At 44.6% G+C, this 18165-nt stretch overlaps 1 protein-coding gene across 1 annotated transcript; it reads right to left on the bottom strand.

The window, feature by feature from the left end:
• Nucleotides 1-7680: 7680 nt before the first annotated feature.
• Nucleotides 7681-12807, bottom strand: T265_08087 (hypothetical protein; the record flags this gene model as incomplete). The annotated part of the gene is made up of 3 exons (XM_009173786.1): nucleotides 7681-7802; nucleotides 9965-10220; nucleotides 12307-12807. 3 exons carry the CDS (start codon nucleotides 12514-12516, stop codon nucleotides 7765-7767), a joined length of 504 nt encoding a protein of 167 aa, XP_009172050.1.
• Nucleotides 12808-18165: the final 5358 nt, after the last annotated feature.

Raw genomic sequence — 18165 nt, 5'->3', positions numbered from 1 at the left:
TTGTGGGGTTGTGATGAAGCACATCCACAAAGTAAACCAAAGTTTGTCTGACAAACTGCTTGAATAACAAGGTTCAATCTGTTTACCACAACTACGAATTTTCTGAAATTTTTCAAGTCCCAAGAAGTAACCATTTTCCGCGCGCGATGAACTTACAAGATGAACATCCCAGAAGATATTCTGCTTTGGGTAAATAAGGCTGTATAATGAGGTTATAACAATGCGGAATTGTTCATTTTTATAGCTAAATAACCCATTAGGATAAACGAGGTGACCAATAAATCCAGTAGTCCTAAGCTACGGAAGAAGGTGCATGGCTTAGTTAAAGATCAGCTGTACTACGAAGCGAAAGGTGTCATTCAGTACCTGTGGTTTTATCGTAGCCTAAGGTTTACGTCGAGTTCAAACTTGGTGGAAGGCCTTACTATCCCACACCTAAGACATTCAAGAGGATGAGCAAGTTGAGTTGATCCACCCGGAAGTTACTAAATTTCAGAGCTGTAAAAAGATCACTGCTTAACTTAGACCGTGGACCACTTGTCTGCAGCGTCAAAAAATTATCAGGCCCTCTTGTGTAGTCTGGAATTGATCCCTCAAATCCCCGTAGTTTCCTTGTTCCCAGTTAAGCCGACGACTCATTGGGACGAAATTTTCACACGGGTGAAGGGGATTCTGCTTCAGTCTCAATATTTTGGTGCAGGATGTTTGGAGAGAACACCCACATGGGGTGACATGATGCACACAACGAATAGGTTAGTTCCGTCACAAAACTGACAAAATAATGAGTCAATCTAGTAACCACAAAAGTTCTTTTGATTGAGCAAATGAGTCCAACAGTAACGCTATTGCATCCAATCGGTTCACTCAACGATAAACACCGAATCCAAAACGACAGTGCTCGATTTATGGTCAAACTGGAGTATGCGTTTTTCAACTTGACATTAAGAACTCGGAAAAACGCAAATACCACACCTCACGCCTCTACGAAAATCGACTGCCAATCCCAGTTACCTGTGCACGAATTGGCCGTACGGAAGTTTGGCGCACACATTTGTACATAAGTCGTGGGAGACGTTATTGTCTTGTGGAGATTCTCTCGCATTCCCCCTTTATAACAGTATACGTCCACACTGCGCTGGTGGTTAAACGGCCCAGTTGAATACACTCTCGGACAGTGTTCAAAAATAGAACAATCTAGTGCCTAGGGGCTGTTTCGACCTGATTAGAAAAGCGGCGAGATGTTACCATCTAGCTGCGCTGTACCCTCAGAAACGTATATTTCTTTGGTATATTAATTTTAGCCTTTGTTAAACTTATTTTCTTGGTAGGTGATCAAGTGGATGTCTATCTGTTCGCCAAGCTTGGAAACTAAATTGCAAAGGTTTTCTCCTTGTTCGAGGAGGCATCATCAGAACGCGGTTGGGGTGCGAGTGTGTTTAGTTTCTTGATTCACTGTTCATATTTGAGTATAACTAGCTCTAAACACTGTCTTAAGACGATCTACTGGTTGTCTTTCTAAGGGAACTGCTTAAACCCTGATTTCAAACCGTTAGCGGCGAGGATATGAAGACAGCTCCAAAAGGCGGATGGACTAGACAAGCTGTCCTCCACGTCCCATCGTCGTCTTACAGGTCACAATTATTTGTGCAAATGCTATTCATTCTCCTTCAAACAAAATCGGGGAAACATTGAAGACGTCACCTGTGTCACAATCCTGAAACGGTTCACGAACTATCTCCTATCAGCTGTTCATCTCCCCATGCTCCAGTGTTATGCCATCCATGACGCGAAAATCGCCTATAGAAAATATGCTTTTCTTACCTCCGGATGCAAAACTTCTTTGTGTTGTGAATCTGGCTATCTTAGTGCCAGTAATTTGCGACTTAGCGTGTTTAGACGAAAAGCGTCAGAAGCCTGGATATATAGGCACCTTCCTATTCGAGCTCATGCATTCAACACAGATAGCTCATTCTAGGTCCATCACGTGGTTGGTTCTAGTCCGGATGATGTATCTCTTGTGCCTCATTAGCACTTTTATCCATTCGGCACGATAAGTTGTAGAATCTTAGTGACACAAGCCGAAAGGTCCCCACTGAGAATCACCATTTTTGCCACATACGCACACACTGCGTTCCAAACGGCAGAGCAACGACGGATAGTGGGATGAGCGTTGAGGCACGACGTCACAATGTTTGCCGATTACTGAAATGTTCATATTGAACAGTATGATGCACGGTGAGTCTTATACTTGATGCCCATCTGTGACCTCCACCCCCAAGTAAAGACCGTTTTGTCATAGAATCCGTTTTTCAGATCACCAAGTCAAACTAGAAACTCACCAAAAAGACTGTCATCAGGTATGCTCCTTTCTTCCAGCAAAATACAACATATATTGTCAGCAAGTTGCTCCAAAGAGCTTCGATTCCTGCACGAACAGCCGTTGTGGTCCAACTAGCTCTTGAACCTTCTCTCAATCATGGAGCACCCATTGTGCTCATGCTATATAGGGCTGTATTTTGGGGGTAAAAAACGCATAGCCTCTTCACCATCCAGTTTACATTAATGGGGTTACGAGACATCGTGGTGCGACTTTCTCTGTATGTTTCTGTCACCGGGAAACACCTTATGCCAGGTTAGCCAACCCACAGTGGCCTGTCTTCAGATGACAGTGAGGCTGCTTTTGCCCTCCCCCCCTCTCCTCCCAACTGAAGACATGTACCCAAATACCTAGCTGCGGCAGAGTTGACGCTGTTCTGGAGAGAGTTAAAATTGTACAATCATGTGCAATTACTAAGGCAAGTGATTTGGCTAAAAAAAAGCTGGAAATGGGAAGTACGGAAATTCTTGACACTGTCAAGTAGGGTTACGAGCAGGGATGTCTAGCAGTCGGGTTTCAAACGTTTCAGGTTTTTGAATTGAGTTGACTTCGCAAGTTGAGAAACTACTCGGGGGTGGAGTTCTTTCAAGTACGACTTTTATAAATACCTGACACATATGCGAAATGGTGACTTGACCCCCTTATCGTATTCCAAATAGTGTGAAAAATATGGGCTACCGTGACTGTCCGTAGATAATTCTAAACAAAAATCAGTCATCACTAAAGTTTAACACCACGCACCCCTCTTAAAATGAGACCTGCTGTAGACCCCTAATGGTGTTGGTGTGGAGCCCGCATGCGCTCACTAGTGACACTGTCATTGGCCTTGTTGAAACAAGGAATAATTTTGAAGAAATTACGACTCAGGGGACTGTACACACACACCACCACTCCCCTGTGGTGAAATTTAACCCTCCAGGAATAAACAAACGATCACGTTGTGGTACGGCAATTGTGGTGTTTATGGGTAAGGATTTCATAGAAATTACGCTCAGGGGACTGTACACACACCCCACCACGCCCCTGTGGTGAAATTTAACCCTCCAGGAATAAACAAACGATCACGTTGTGGTACGGCAATTGTGGTGTTTATGGGTAAGGATTTCATTTTTCCGACAAATTGCACTCAACAGAATGGGAGATCACTGGTGCACAGGAATGAACCGACTCAAGAAAGGCAACCTCATTGAAACTCAGCAGAAAGCGAGTCTTAAGCACTCTTCTAACTTCAGCTACATGATGAGCACCAATGAGAGTGAAACCGGTCGCGAACTGTCGAGGAATTTTCAACAACCTTGTGAGTAGTGGTCTATAGAAAGGTCGCCTATCCTTATCGGCTGGTCCTACAACAACCAATTCCCATACATGGTAGCTCGCCCCTTCTCCTTGTTATTCGGTCGATTTGCTCCACTACCCATAACACCTTAGACAATCGTCAGTTATGGAACATTCTTGTCATATATAGCCATTCTTCGTGGTCTTCAGACCCGATGATCGGTGTTGCTACGTGCTGCGTCACATATAAGGGACAATTAATGCGACTGCGATTTTGGGGGACGGTGTTCGCATGGATCATGGCGTCCAGCATGTACCTTCCGGACTTCCATCCATCAAAACCATTCTGAAATGGGATCTACTAGAAATAAATCGTCATGTCTGTTGGGTCTATTGGCCCTCTTGTATCAAACTCACGAATACTCTACTTCTCCGCTGGGTAAACGAAAATGATGAGAGACCAGGCAAGACTCGAGAACCCATTACCGTTGGTGGTTTGTGTTCTACACCTGCTTTAAGGGCAGATCCTCTAAAGCTACCTACATTGCCTCCAGCGTTAATAATAAGGGTAAACTGACTTCTCAAACCAGTGAAATGGCTAAAGATCCGACGCTCTGTGGAGAAGTACCATCCTACGTAACTTAGAGTACATAGCCAGGTGCCACGCCAAGCAGGGGTAGTTCTGCATCGCACAATCCGCTCGTACCCTATGACAAAGAAGGATCTGTGAGTGCTTATCGGTTATGTGGAATGGAGTTGACCAGTGCTGACCGTCCACTAATCCACCGGCTCGCCCTCTGGTCTCTGTATCGTCTCAAAGCAACAAGGTATAGATGGACCAAAAGTGATTATGATCGCAACAGCCATCACTCCCACATATGCCCTAATTCTGTACTAAATAGGCGTAGAGGAACTTCAACTGAATCAACTAGTTCGTACACGCTGCTGAATTGCCGTCCCTTGATGAGCTTCGAGCAGAGTTAAGCGGCCGGCAATCTGTCAATTTATCTATACTATTTATAAAGAGCAAGTAGGTTCATTTGTTTTGGTATGGTGAAATTTCTAAAACAAGGTCGCCGAAGTTCAGAAATGACGAAATGATGGAGCGAACATCCGCTGATGCAGTCGTGCATGGTAAGGAATACCAAATCCCTTCCGAAAGATTATCCCACGTAATAGGGCTTGGTCGGTCGAGAAGAGAATCACTGTGCTTGCATAAGTCAGCTTTCCTTTTTTCGAAACAACAGTGGTTGCGTACAAAGCGCCTTTAAAGGGTGAATTTTCACCCAGGAAAAAGCGCTAAATCTATTTCGAAATGTGACCAGTATGTGATTGTCTAGGATTTTAGAAGCGGCATTTCTTAGCTCCGCCAGACAAGATAGCCTTCTTGAATTAACAAGAATAGCTGAACAGACGTCAGCTTACAAATTTCAACATGCCCCTAAAAGACGCTTTGTTGCGTTGGCGAACTGTTACCGAGGGGTGGAACAAGGAAACCCTGTTATTATCCACAAAAAGATATTCAGGGGTTATACCAGTGTATAGCATTACAATTTTCATCTAAGAACTGTTCTATTTCAGGTTTGCTACCCATTTTTAATTTGCCCCCTCTCAAAAGAGACCATTCATCACAAGGTTTCTATGTGACGATCCATTCGTGTGGCATCCCAAAAGGGGGACAACCGTTGTATTAAGACAGCAATATTGAGGGACAACACTACAACTTTCGCAATTCAGATGTTGTTTACTGAACATAACTTTTTAGTTTGACGTGGTTCGGTTTATGGCATACATGCAGTTGAAGGCCTGCACCATACACGAAACGGGCGGGGAAAATCAAACGTGTATGCAGATGGAGATAGAGAAAAGCCGGCAATTTTGTGTAGGGCCTGTGGATGCAAACGGTCCAAACAACCGCGCCACTCAAACCCCTCTAAGGTCGCATAAGCTGCATAGTCACACTCGGCAAATCCATTTATATGGCGCTGGTGATTCAATTCGTACCTCTACCGGTCGAAGTGCTTCACTTCTTTAGGACCGAAATCTTCGGCAAATGGTTCGGTTTGTTGCTGTGACCCACAATGTAATGGCTGCGTCTAAAGGAAACGGTTCGGACACCAAGCCACGACTAAAAAGACATCAATCTTGCTACTTGAATTTCAGACCTTTTGATCTCCGACAGTTTTGACACATACGTTTCCAAACTCTAAGTGGCTTGGATTAATGCGATCTAGTGCCGAACGGAAGATGCTCAAATCAACTCCCTATTGGTATCGAGATGGCGTTGTAAAGTCGTAATGCAACTGTTTCAATCGTCCACGGTTAGTGCGATCCAGCGGGCTGAAATACGGTCGGGTGGACATTGTAAATGAGTGTCTTCGCTTCTGTAACCGAATTATCACCGTCGACCACAAGCAATGCTAGAAATGAGATGCTCAAATCAACTCTCTATTGGCATCGAGATGGGGTTGTAAAGTCGTAATGCAACCGTTTCAATCGTCCACGGTTCGTGCGATCAAGCGGGCTGAAATACGGTCGGATGGACATTGTAAATGAGTGTCTGCGCTTCTGTAACCGAACTGTCACCGTCGACCACAAGCAATGCTAGAAATTAAAGAAATTATGGAAGACATTATTCATAGCCATCAATTCCTCATACAAACTTTTTTTTGAGACGGATAAACCACCTCCAACCCCGACCAAACATAGCGCGTGATTAGGAAACCGCGTCCTACGCATGTAAACGAACGGACGGTGCATGGCATGAACACGGCATCCTCACATTCGAAGCACCGCTGCTTTCTGCTCATTGCTCTGCGAACAACCGGGGTTAAGTGAAAGTCAACTACTATATTCAGTCTTATTTACCCGAACTCCCAGATAAACAACTAAACACTGGTAGTTTTTTCAAACTTCTCCGAAACGACAGTCACCAAATTCTTTTGCCCAAAACCTCACGAGTAACAGCCCTTCGAAATTCGCTCTATTCAAGACCACAACAAACCCTCGCTTTGAGCAGAATGCTTTCGCAGTCCCCAACTCATTACCAGCTGAGTACTTATTTGTTTTTTTTTTGCATCTGAGTCCGCAATAATCCTCTCACTGGAAGATACATTTAGGGGAACCAAAATGTCCTAGTGACGAGGGCGATTGAAATGAACCGTATCTCTTCAGCTTTGCAAGCGTCTAGAGAAGACAACAAATTGGTTGGAAACACTCAACATATTTCTGAGGTATGACGGACTCGCAAATTGGATCAAATTGAGCACCATAAGCCTGATGTCTGCTAAAGTCGGTAGCGAACAGATAAACGCAATAAGTCCGTAGCTCCCAACACTCCAATAAGTTTCCAGTCAACAAGCGACTTAAAAACCAAATGGGAAAAAATACTTCTAACATTTACACTAAATTAATAAAGAAAACAATTACAATAAAAATTAAGTTCTACGGATATAATTGTGATCTGCATTACAAACGTGCAGCACAGTCCAGGAAGTGCGGATTTCCATTCAGCACCCGGATATTCAGACCCGGATATGGTCTAGCACCTACGCCAGTCTCTGCATCTGAGCATTCTTAACGCTCCACTTCAAGGTCGACTGGGCTGTTTATAACACCAGCGATTTAAACTTGAAATCAAGCCTTAGGGAAAGCCAACGTTCCGCAAACTATATGATGATTCCTGCATGGAAGACTGTTGAATCAGGTCGATTGATTCCCTTCGTGAGATGTGACTTTGTGGACGGTTAAGTATGCCTGTTCCTTTTTGGCAATGATAAAAATGGGTGACCTTATTGCTTGTCTTCAGGACCTGGGGCTCACTTTGTTCACTTTTCTGGTTCTTTCACTTTGAAGATAACCTCCGTCGTTAGGAAGAAATGAGATAGCCACTTCAACGTCGAAATTTTCCTCCGTATTGATGAGAACATGTGCCTCCTCAACCAACTGACTCCCAATTAACTGAGTTTTGAATCTTTCTATTCAGCTATTGCAAGATGTATGAACCCCCGTGATAAAAACAATCCAAAACTGTGTAAATGTTTTACCTTCTCTAAAAAGCTGTACAGATTCAACAGGAGAGAAAATCGATCAGCTCCTGTAGGTTCACTGCATTATGGGATATCTGCGAACCGACGTTGTACGGTGGTCACTGAAAAATAAACCAAAACGTTACCGTTTTGTAACAAATCAAGTTGTTTGCACGAATCTTTGCAAGATGATGATGGTTTAGGAAAGTGCCGGCTGATTACTCTAGTGTGTATCATGTTAACGATACATCAACTAAGGTGCCGAAAATACGCTAAGCACGAGGCCCGAGGTCGATGGATTGTACCAGTAAGCGTGCCGTGTCATAAAACGCACTTCTCTTGCCCAGCAGAGTGGATGATGAGTCAGAAATCAGGGCAAAATAGAAACAGTCAACGCATGGTGCACAAAAACCGGTCCCGCAGTTAATGGATCAGACTTGAGATCGTCGGTAGATCAATCAAAAGCGTGTATGGTGTTAAGATGGTCTGAGAATAGTTTACACTGTTGACTTGTCAGGACTCCAACGGCCTTGCTGTATCTAGGTGTTTTAGAAGCTCTTAACACAATGCTGTACTCAAACCTTGTTGGATCCTTAGTCACTTAGATAGCTTTCATTAACCGATTGCACAGACCGCATAACTGCAGATCGCACAACTGCATGTAGCATGAAAGGGAACAGGAATGTTGAAGACTGATGGTTCACTGGTATATAGTGATAATGATTGATAACAAGAAAACAACTTTGTCAACAAAGGTAAGTAATCAAAATATTCCGAGAAGCCTGTACTTCAAACACTCCTGAAACAAGATTGAAGACTTGGGAGCAATACCAAGAATAAATCGGTCAACAAGCACATTTTACGAGATGCCAATTCAAACACGGGAGCCTAGATCTCAAACTTAGGTCCTGAGTGAGTCAATGACAGACGTTTGGGCATGGCTTATCTCAAACAAACTTCCATGTCACTAATATTTTTGACCTATTGGTATAAAACCTCAGCAGCAACTGCGAGGTTGCATCAAAGTTTGCAAAGGACCGGCTAATATGTAAGGTAAGTGCAGGTGGCAAAGTGGATCCAAAAATTATAAAATGATATTCCAGTTTCGGGAACCACGTCATACTGCAGAAAAAGCAGACAGAGGAAGCACATAGGTTCGCACTGTTTAATTCAGATCATCCCTCCGAAAAATAACCTCGAAACCCCAGCAAGGACAGCATGATTATACCAAGACAAGACGAAGAGTGCGAAGGCCGTAGAAAACGCCGTCTTACTGTAGTAATTAGCCGCTGCGCAATCATACACACCTAGCACTAGGCTTTGACAGCTATAAAGCTGTCCGCGGTCACGTCGCGGTACACAGTTCACAGCATCTGCGAAACCTACAGTGAACCGACTGCATGTTGAATTAAGGTAACTCAACCATGAAACTATAATTTATCAAACAGTAACAAATAGACATCGTGTTTCAGCCTTAGAAGCGGACGCTAGACAGCACAAATCAGAAAACACACAAATCACCGAATCAACTGCTGATTCGCTCCAGTAAGGTGTATTCCGAAGAGCTGTGAATGTTCCGCTTTACCGCTGACTAAAAATCGAAGCATTCACTTTCCTCTTCAGTGTGATGTTGTACAGCTGGTTCGAGATCGTCGTTTTCGCTCAAGTCACGTATCTTCGCTGGTAAGCACTGGCTTTAATATGTCACTTCGTGTATAGGCATGTGACAATTTTAAGAATTCCACACTAAATTAAGGACTTCGACTACAGAAAGCATTTTAAGGAGTGGTGCCCATGTTTCGTGGATGTTCATCGTCCACGTGGGGTTCTGGAACGAAGATCCCGAGAACTGTAAAGGCTATCAGGGTATGAGGAGAAGCGTGACCCTATGGCGGGGTTAATGTACATTGAAATACATTGAAGTACATTGAAATACAGCATCTTCAAAAAATACCAAAAGTGAGGAACATCCCGATGAACCTTGTATCTACAGCTTTCTTAGTTATATTCAAATGGACGGTTACTTATAACGATTGCACTGGAAGTATGTGACCCGTCATGTATAAGTATGATACTACTAAGGTAACAAGCAGTCCAAAATTTTGTGCGGCTTTGCAAATATCAAATTACCTCTGATGCAAAAAGCGATGTCCTTGAGATCAGTGCGTTTAAAACAACTAAGTATAGAGAATCTCAGAAAACTATCTACTTGGTAAAAACTGCGGGGAGAGTCACATTATAACAGTGCACAAGAAAAACGTGAGGCATCCACCACGCAGCTTACAGCTGGAGCCCACTGTGGCCACAGGGATTGCTCGTAAAGGAGAAGATGATTCCAACTGCGCCACATTTTGAACTGTCTGTATTCGAATCATTGAAGTTGCAATCCCAGCAGGAGCAATGACTCGAACAGTTGAAGGTGCTCCCATGGTGGTACCAGATGCTGATAGCCGATAGAGGCTCTGTGGAGTTGAGGTTGCTGTAACCAGTGGAACGCCGGTCGTAGGCTCTCGCGTACCAACAGAATCACACGTCACTCTCTACGCAAAAAATAGGAACGGATAGGGGCAAAAAACTGTGATGTTGTTCCCAGTAGAAACGGACAGAAACAAGTAGTTGAAGTCTGAAAGTCCAGTTCACTACATAGGAAGAGGGGTTTGTGATGAACCTAAACGAGAAACAATAAAAACACTTAATGTGCCACGTTAATGGAAGAATCTGAGACTCATTAAACAAATTTAAAATGGAGTCACATCCTAGTGTAATGTAACAGCATAATTCCTAACATGGGAGACACGTTCACTGCAAATAACACTTTGTAATGTACCACTCAAAAGGTTGCCGAAAATCCGTCGATAGCCCACGACCGGTATCGACCTTTTTGGGGCTCAACAGGTACGCGCAGTCCACGGGTTTCCGTCAACCTTATGTTCTACTTGAAACCAAATTGCACGCAATTAGCGAATATACACTCATTTGCAAACTAATTTGGTTTTTCGAGAGACTCACCTGGAACCCAGCTGAATCTCTCGTTTGTGACGTTCTCATTAACACTTAGTTTCAAATCAAGTGGAGGTTGATGGCAGTTCAATTGAATCTATCGCTTGTGATTTTCACAGAGGCCACTTCGTGCTTCAGCTGGGGCGGTATTCCATATACTCAAGTAAATTTCCTTGGGGGAACACATTGGTCAAAAAATTTGTTGAAAATGCCTCGGTAGCCCAAGGGGGTCCAGCTGTAGCAACCTTTCGGCGCCTAGCTGCCAGGCCACCAGAAGGAAGCACGATGGCTGAGACACTGCAGGGTTGCCTAGAGCAGGGGAAGTCAAGAGGCAAAGGTCGAGCTCGAATCACGGACCTTCCGGTCAGTAAATTTGTGCTATAACCGCTGAGCCATCTGCCCCTTCCCCATCAGGTGGGCGCAGTTCCAAAGTTGCCGTCACAGTTCCGTTCCCCTCGAAAACCACTCTCCGCAACTGGCGAAATACATTTATTTTCAAGCCAAGTTAACAGGCGAATCAACCGAACCCCGGCTGAATCTCACATCTATGGTAGTCTACTAAATGAAACATGAGGCGGATTTGTGTGGCACACTCAGCTGAAAAATATTATAAAGGAGATATTCAGTTGATTCTCCCATTAGCACCCATGTATTTTGCAAACGAGCACAATTTATTCTCCAAGCAGGATGTAAGGTTGACAGAAACCTGGGGGCCAAAAAAAGCGAAACTGGTAGTAGGCTGTCCACATTTCTTCCAACCACTTCATACCTATGAATCACGGTTCACGGTATTAAACGGCAACATCCATAAAAAAATTGAACAAGGAAACGCAAGTGGCTAGTGAACACCACTGGTCATTGACTTTATTGTAAATAGTGTGACAGTCAAGAGTAGACCTGTGGGAGGGACAAAGAGGGTATCAGAATGTTCTGTGATATGCTTCCTTGACCAAGTAGGAGGGTATGTTCAAACAACAGAACCCTGAGGAACAAAATCTTCAAAGTAGAAAGCCCAATGAGCCGGGCCTGATTCTCCTATAAAGCGAGATGCAAGGTGCATCCTAGAACCCGTAGTAGTGGTTTCGCCAACCATTACTTCAATCTTGCGACTTAGTAAGCTCCTGGTGAAAACAATGAGGATCAGGAAGAAGCACACATTTGATAAAGAACATTTTCAATCAGTTGGTATCATCCATACAACCTAAGTTCAGCACGTTTTGTGACCCTTCACAAATCACGTTAAATGGATTGACCAGATACACTCAAACAACACAAGGATTGGATAAAGGGATTAAATGCACAACGGTAAACAACCGATACGTTCCCATTCACTTGATATGTAAATCACATCCCACGGCCACGCCAACAGGGTACGAGGAGTGCCCATATAGTACCTTATTTTACCTTACGTTCTTTATGCAGCGTTGGTAATTATGCTGGCAAGCCTTCAACGATAACACAGGCCAACTTGACGCACTTTATCGGGTTTATTATATCTCAGTAAAGTCAACATATAATAGTCTAAGCTAAACTTTCGACAACAAACATGCGATAAAATTCCGAAAACCTGAGCAACATTAGATCTTTTGTTATCATTCGGGATCAGTTAAACTCATTTAAGCTCACTTGCTGAGATGTTTCCGTATCCACCTCCTGCTTGGCGAGAGTGTAGTTGGGTGCTGTCAGATTGTTTCTCTCAGTGGGGAGACGCAAGCCATGATGTACCCGAATAGTGGGGAGTGGATTAGAGTTCTTTTCCGCGTAGGCCAGTAGTTGCTCCTTGTGTGGTGGGGCGAACAGAAGCCCATCACTAATGGATTCAATGGCGAGTTTCATATCACCCTCTTCAATAGTCGTATGTCCAGTGTGATTCGCTACTGCCCTAGATTCCTCCACAACGTCACAAGTGTGCCCTGAACACAAAAGGTGACACTAAGAACGTAACCCACTATACAGTACATCCAACACACGTGTACATATCTCGTCCGAGACGTCGCACACATTGAATTCATCGAAAATTTCACGAATGGTTCCAAGTGATGGAGGGACTAATTCGGACGGTTCGGCACTAGGTTTTACATCACCCATGCTCAGACTCAACAAATGAAATATGTCCACCACATCTGGATAAAATGCAAATAAGAAACAGAACAAGAATTGAAGTGGTGAAAAACATGCATTTCAATAAAATGGACAATACACGTTGACCACCACCGCTTCATATCCAAAACGACTGACTCCTTTAGTGATTGCACAGGCTCATAAGGTTTTGATGGAGTAAGCAAAAGTAAGCTTGCTCGTCGGTTGTGCATCCTATGTAGTGGTTGTTGGGTTAACCTGTGCGGTTACGTTTGACGATTTAAGGGAAAATGGAATGCCTACGGCTGCTTGTGACCGAACTGATCTTGAAATTTGATCGATCACATTACGTTTATTTATTCATTATTTTTGTCGTCGGGTATGCGGGATATGTTTGTTCATATTCACATCATTCTCGTTTGAACAGTCGTCCTCCTGTCCTGGCGTAATTAATCCGGTGAGTCCATATCAAAGGGAGGAAGTACTGGACTCGAGTTTCGCTCTTATCAGAGTTCATCAGCAGCGCATATCCAACGGCCGTGCCGGTGTTTGAACTCCGGACACCTGACATGCGATGCGAGTGTTACCACTACTCCATCAGCGCATTTCGGACGCATCTGAATTCTATTTTATGGTTTACAGTTGCGATACAGAGCCACGATTCCAACAAGCATAATTTGGAACAAACTATTGAGACGACCGACAGCTTACGGCAACCGCGCGTCACTGGCATATTGTTCAGGGGAGCATCACAGGTGGAAATCACACTCAGTCATGAATGCTACCGACTGTCAAAAAGTGCCTTTCTAAAAACTAAGACAACCGACAAAATTCTCGGTTGTTTCACCTGGATTGGTCCGGGCTACATTTGACCAATGGAAGCTAGAGGTCAGGCATCTACCAGCTCCACATATTTCTCGTCAAATTATTTAATCCTTTAAGGTCACCATTAGCCAATTTGAACGTTATAATGATTTTCACAGAAGGCTTGAATGAAAGGCGAAGTACACAAGCTGCATTGTGTGTGGTGGTGCTCAATTCGTAACTCAAATTTATATCTGAAAAATCAGTTCCGATACAGAGCGGAGTGAAATCCTTACGAAAACCACTAAGCCTCGCCACGTAGCTTCACTGCGATATTGGTAATGAATTCCCAGGCAAGGACGCAGGTAATAAAGCAACACCAGCATGCTTATCACCGTAACCACACCTTGAAACTGCCACACGCCACAGGTAGGGACGACTAACAAGCTTGGCTTTCCTTAAATCAGAGAATGCATCGCATCATCATCATTGACGGGAATACACCAGTAAAATACAATAGTACTCAACTTCCACATACCCATGAGGGGAAAAGCCTAAGTAAAGAGAGATAGAAAGGAGGATAGAAATTAAAGCACAGGTTTGGTGTGAAGAAGCCCTGGGTTCTTAACGAAAACGACCAACAACGAGGCACCTACACCTTGGAGGGTGTTCTCAATACTGTTCACCAGTCGCTTCTATCTAGATCTACTCAACGGTAGATACCCCAGATGTTTGTAGATTTATTGTGGCCGTAAGATGCGCAGTACCAGAAGTGTGAGTGGATGGGCAGCTGAAACCGTCCCTATAAAATGTATCCAGAAATGCTCATTCTTTCCACCTATACTCAAATTCATCATCGGTAAAATAATGAAGCGAACGCTGGAAGGTCTTCTGATCCCGTGATTAAGTCATTGTTGAGGAGAACTTTGCTGATTTGGAGCACGCAGATGACATCATGCTCGTCTTTGAAAAAGAAGGCCAGGCACAAACACTGTAGAATAAACGGATCACCGTCACGTCACCTTTCACATGCACCCCGCGAACCCAAAATGTAAAGTCATGATCTTGAACGTGTAGCTTCTGAACATACCCATTAAAAATCAAGGAGAATTTTTTAAGTCTGTGGAGGATTTTACATACCTCGGTAGTTGTACTAATTCTGATGGAAATATGTCTGATGAAGTCAGAGAATAGGGCCTCAAGGGTCCGAAGCACGTTTGTTAATTTGTCACTTGTCGCGTCAAAATGGATATGAATGAGTTTCAAGCGTCGCATGTACCCGACACATTGTAAGGGCTATATCGTTGTATGGTTGCGAGACGTTACCTCTGCAAACAGATTATATGACGAGTCTTCAAAGTTTTACCACCAATGCCTCATAAACGTTGCTGGTGTTGGATCGCGTCAATGAATTAGAATACAACTTAGAATTAGAATACAAAATTAGAATACAAATTAGAATACAAATATTTGGTTGGTCAGCGAAAACATCAAGCACTATCAATTACGGTGGCTTGGCCATGTGGTAAGCATGCCGAAACAAACCCTACCAAAACGAGAGCTGCTCTTCGTGCATCTTTCGAAATGCCGGAACCCACAAGGTGGACAACGTACGACTTGGTAGAAGGATGTGAAAGAGAAAAAGAATAGTTCGGGTGTAGCTGGTGTAGTATGCCTTCCAGGACGGGGTCCCCGTGACCCCTCTTGCGCTTGGCTGGAGACATTGCAATGAACGGCGGCTGATCAACGTCAGTGGCGCCCGTGTTATAAGTTTCTTTTCAGAGCGTCTGACTGAGTGCTTGGAGATGTAGGCACCTCGCAATGGTTGCGATAGGCCAGCACCAGGTCCCCTCCCTCACCGACTCTTTCCTCCTCTTCTCATCCTAAGACCTTAAATATAGTTAGATAAACTTTGTTGCTGTGTAGCAGTGAATCAACAACATTGAATTTGCTGTATCTGATGATGATTATGACGGTGATGATGGTGATGAGTCAAGTTGACGCATCTGTGATTACTCCACTCATTGCTAATCCCCGCTTTGAAGATGGGTACTATTATCGGTCCACTCCAGCTGTCTGAGACAGTTCGTTTTAAATAAATCCAAAATGGTTCGACAGGCACTGGCAGGGGAATTCAGCTCAGTCCCCTAACAGAGCGGCTGGAAGGTCATCAGAATCAGTGTCAGCACTGATGTTGCGTCCTCTGATGATGATGCCAGTATGAGCCGATCTACTAGTAGCATGAGCCCGTCTAGTTTGCGGACAATGCTCGTGAAACTGGTTAACATCATTCTGGTGCACTTTGCGGCTGAAATACAAGCGGCCGATTAAGCATCCTGTAACTCATGACTACCTGAGAATTTCTGACGTTAGTTCCACTGTCATGGGAATTTCTCGAGATTTAAACGCCTTTATCACCTCTCTATCCGCTAGATCAGGTCACGTACTGTGCTGAGTGGAGGCGACCGAGCGGTGGACAGTGTATGACCTCCCACTGCCTGGATAAGGACCCCAGGACTCAAGTCACTAGTGGTTAATGACGTCGGCGGAAATGGCCCGGTCATTGGCAGTCATTGGCGCTCGTGCATTGAGGCTATCGCTTTCAATGCGTAGCTACCCAATTTCTGAACAAACAAAACATGCCTTCTACTCCAAGCTTGGTTATATGTTCCAAGTTCCCGTTTTCCGATGATCGAAACCGTAGTAGCCGGAACAAATGTCTATGGCACCCGGCTTATAGCTGATAAATGGAATTGAATTGTACAGTTATCCCTTCGAATGACAACCGCCTCGGTAGGCGTCCTGGGTCTTCAGAACAGGGACTGCTACTCTTATGGTCCGGTGTTAAGTTCCGTCCTCCCCCGGACTAATGCTCTGAGTGTCACATCTTGCTCACCGGGATTGAGTCTTATTTGTTAATTTGCGGGAAGGTGTAAATCATCCCAGAAGAAGTACGGTTTACTTGATTCAGGGGATTCCGTGGGCAAGAGGCAATGTTTCCGGGGTGCTACTGCCTTTAGCCTGGATTTTTCACTTGTGGTCACGGCATTTGTGTAAGGTTGCAGGTCACGCCTTTAATCGCTCTGGCTGCTGCCACTGTGTATCAGCATGACTGCGTGTGCGTAAAAACCTGACTCTTGAGTCCTCTGAAAGCCTGACATTCCCCTTCTATTTTTTTCCGTGTAGCCATTGTCTTCATGAACCTGTGATTCCATCTGCGGTACGAATCTGAATCAAGTTGTTCCATCTTGAAGTCTTTCAAAACCTGTCCTCGTCCTTATTCATCCGATTAGTTACCAATCCAACCCCATTCTTTATCCCGAATTATCCCCTTAGGTGAGATCGCCCCAGGAATCCCATGGAACAAGTCTAACCTTCCGACAACTGTCTGCTTCCAGAATGTAGCCGCCAAGTAGCCAACGATTTCAACTGAATCGGCCTCACCGGATAGGACAATAAAAAAGTGTGCTGACCGTTCTGCAAGGCAAATTTCCGCGGTCACCAACCCGATATCAATGCAGGGTTTGCCTTATCCGCGCCCACGCACACGTACAGTCTACCTCTGTAACCCACACCCACCTATCTAAGCACATTCGATCGCGTCATCTGAAGAAGCTAAGTGGTCAAGACGTGCACGTACTGCCTGGGAGGATCGCGAGGGCATCTCGGGTGTTCATGCCTGAGCTTGGACAACCTGGTAATATCTCAACCCTCAAGCTAGCTTTGGGTGGCATGACAGCTAGGCACTGGAATGGTGCTATCCATGAACGATTGTCAGCAGTAAATTACTCTCCAGCGACTCCCACGGCAAACACCTCGGCCTGGTCAAATGCCGGCATATTCAACCGTCTTCCCTGTGTTGGTTTGTGCCTTCATCAAATGCACCAAATCCACCCTGGCCACCTGAACAGGTCCGTTCCAAGATGTCACTTCCCTACTACGCCTGATCCTACAGTGCACCCAGGAGAGTAAGGTCGCCTCCAGAGACGTAGTTGATGGCATTGAAGCCCATTGAGTGGCCACGCGCGCACCACCCTGTCCGCTTCACAAGCCGTGTGGAAGGTCGGGAACCCCTGAAGTACTGCAATGAAAAGGCTGAAGTGGCCGATGATGCTTTAGTTACAGCCTTCCCCTCAGAACATAAAACCCATGGTAGATAGCTATTAAACTTATCACCTTGCTTCTGGCATTAAATCCGGCGCTTAGAGTCGCAAGTGTCTTCAGATTCTTTTGGGAAGGCTCTTCTACCACCCATCTGTTGCTTATCACGTTTGCCTCAACCACAATGAGTGACGTCCGCCACATTATCCTTCATGCCTGATTTGGGATTACATCCGCCGACCTTCCACTCCTCAAGAGTGCAAACCCTAGGGTACTTCTCCTACAGCAACCCCGATCCACGTGACCGTCGAACTATCAACCTACCCCATCGTAGCCTCTACCGAAATCCACTTTCATCAGCTTTACCGAGTCCTTCAACTCGGCAGCGATTAAATGCACCTAAATAGTACAAACTTGTTCAGCTGTAACACCCTTTTTATGCCTAGCTGTTATGTAAACCGAATGAAGCACGAGCGCAGGGATACTGCCTAATTACCCAAA

This window comes from Opisthorchis viverrini (assembly GCF_000715545.1).
Source record: "Opisthorchis viverrini unplaced genomic scaffold opera_v5_199, whole genome shotgun sequence".
Taxonomy (NCBI): Eukaryota; Metazoa; Platyhelminthes; class Trematoda; order Opisthorchiida; family Opisthorchiidae; genus Opisthorchis; species Opisthorchis viverrini.
Note: the sequence above shows the minus strand (reverse complement) of the source record. Positions and strands in the feature narration are given on the sequence as shown.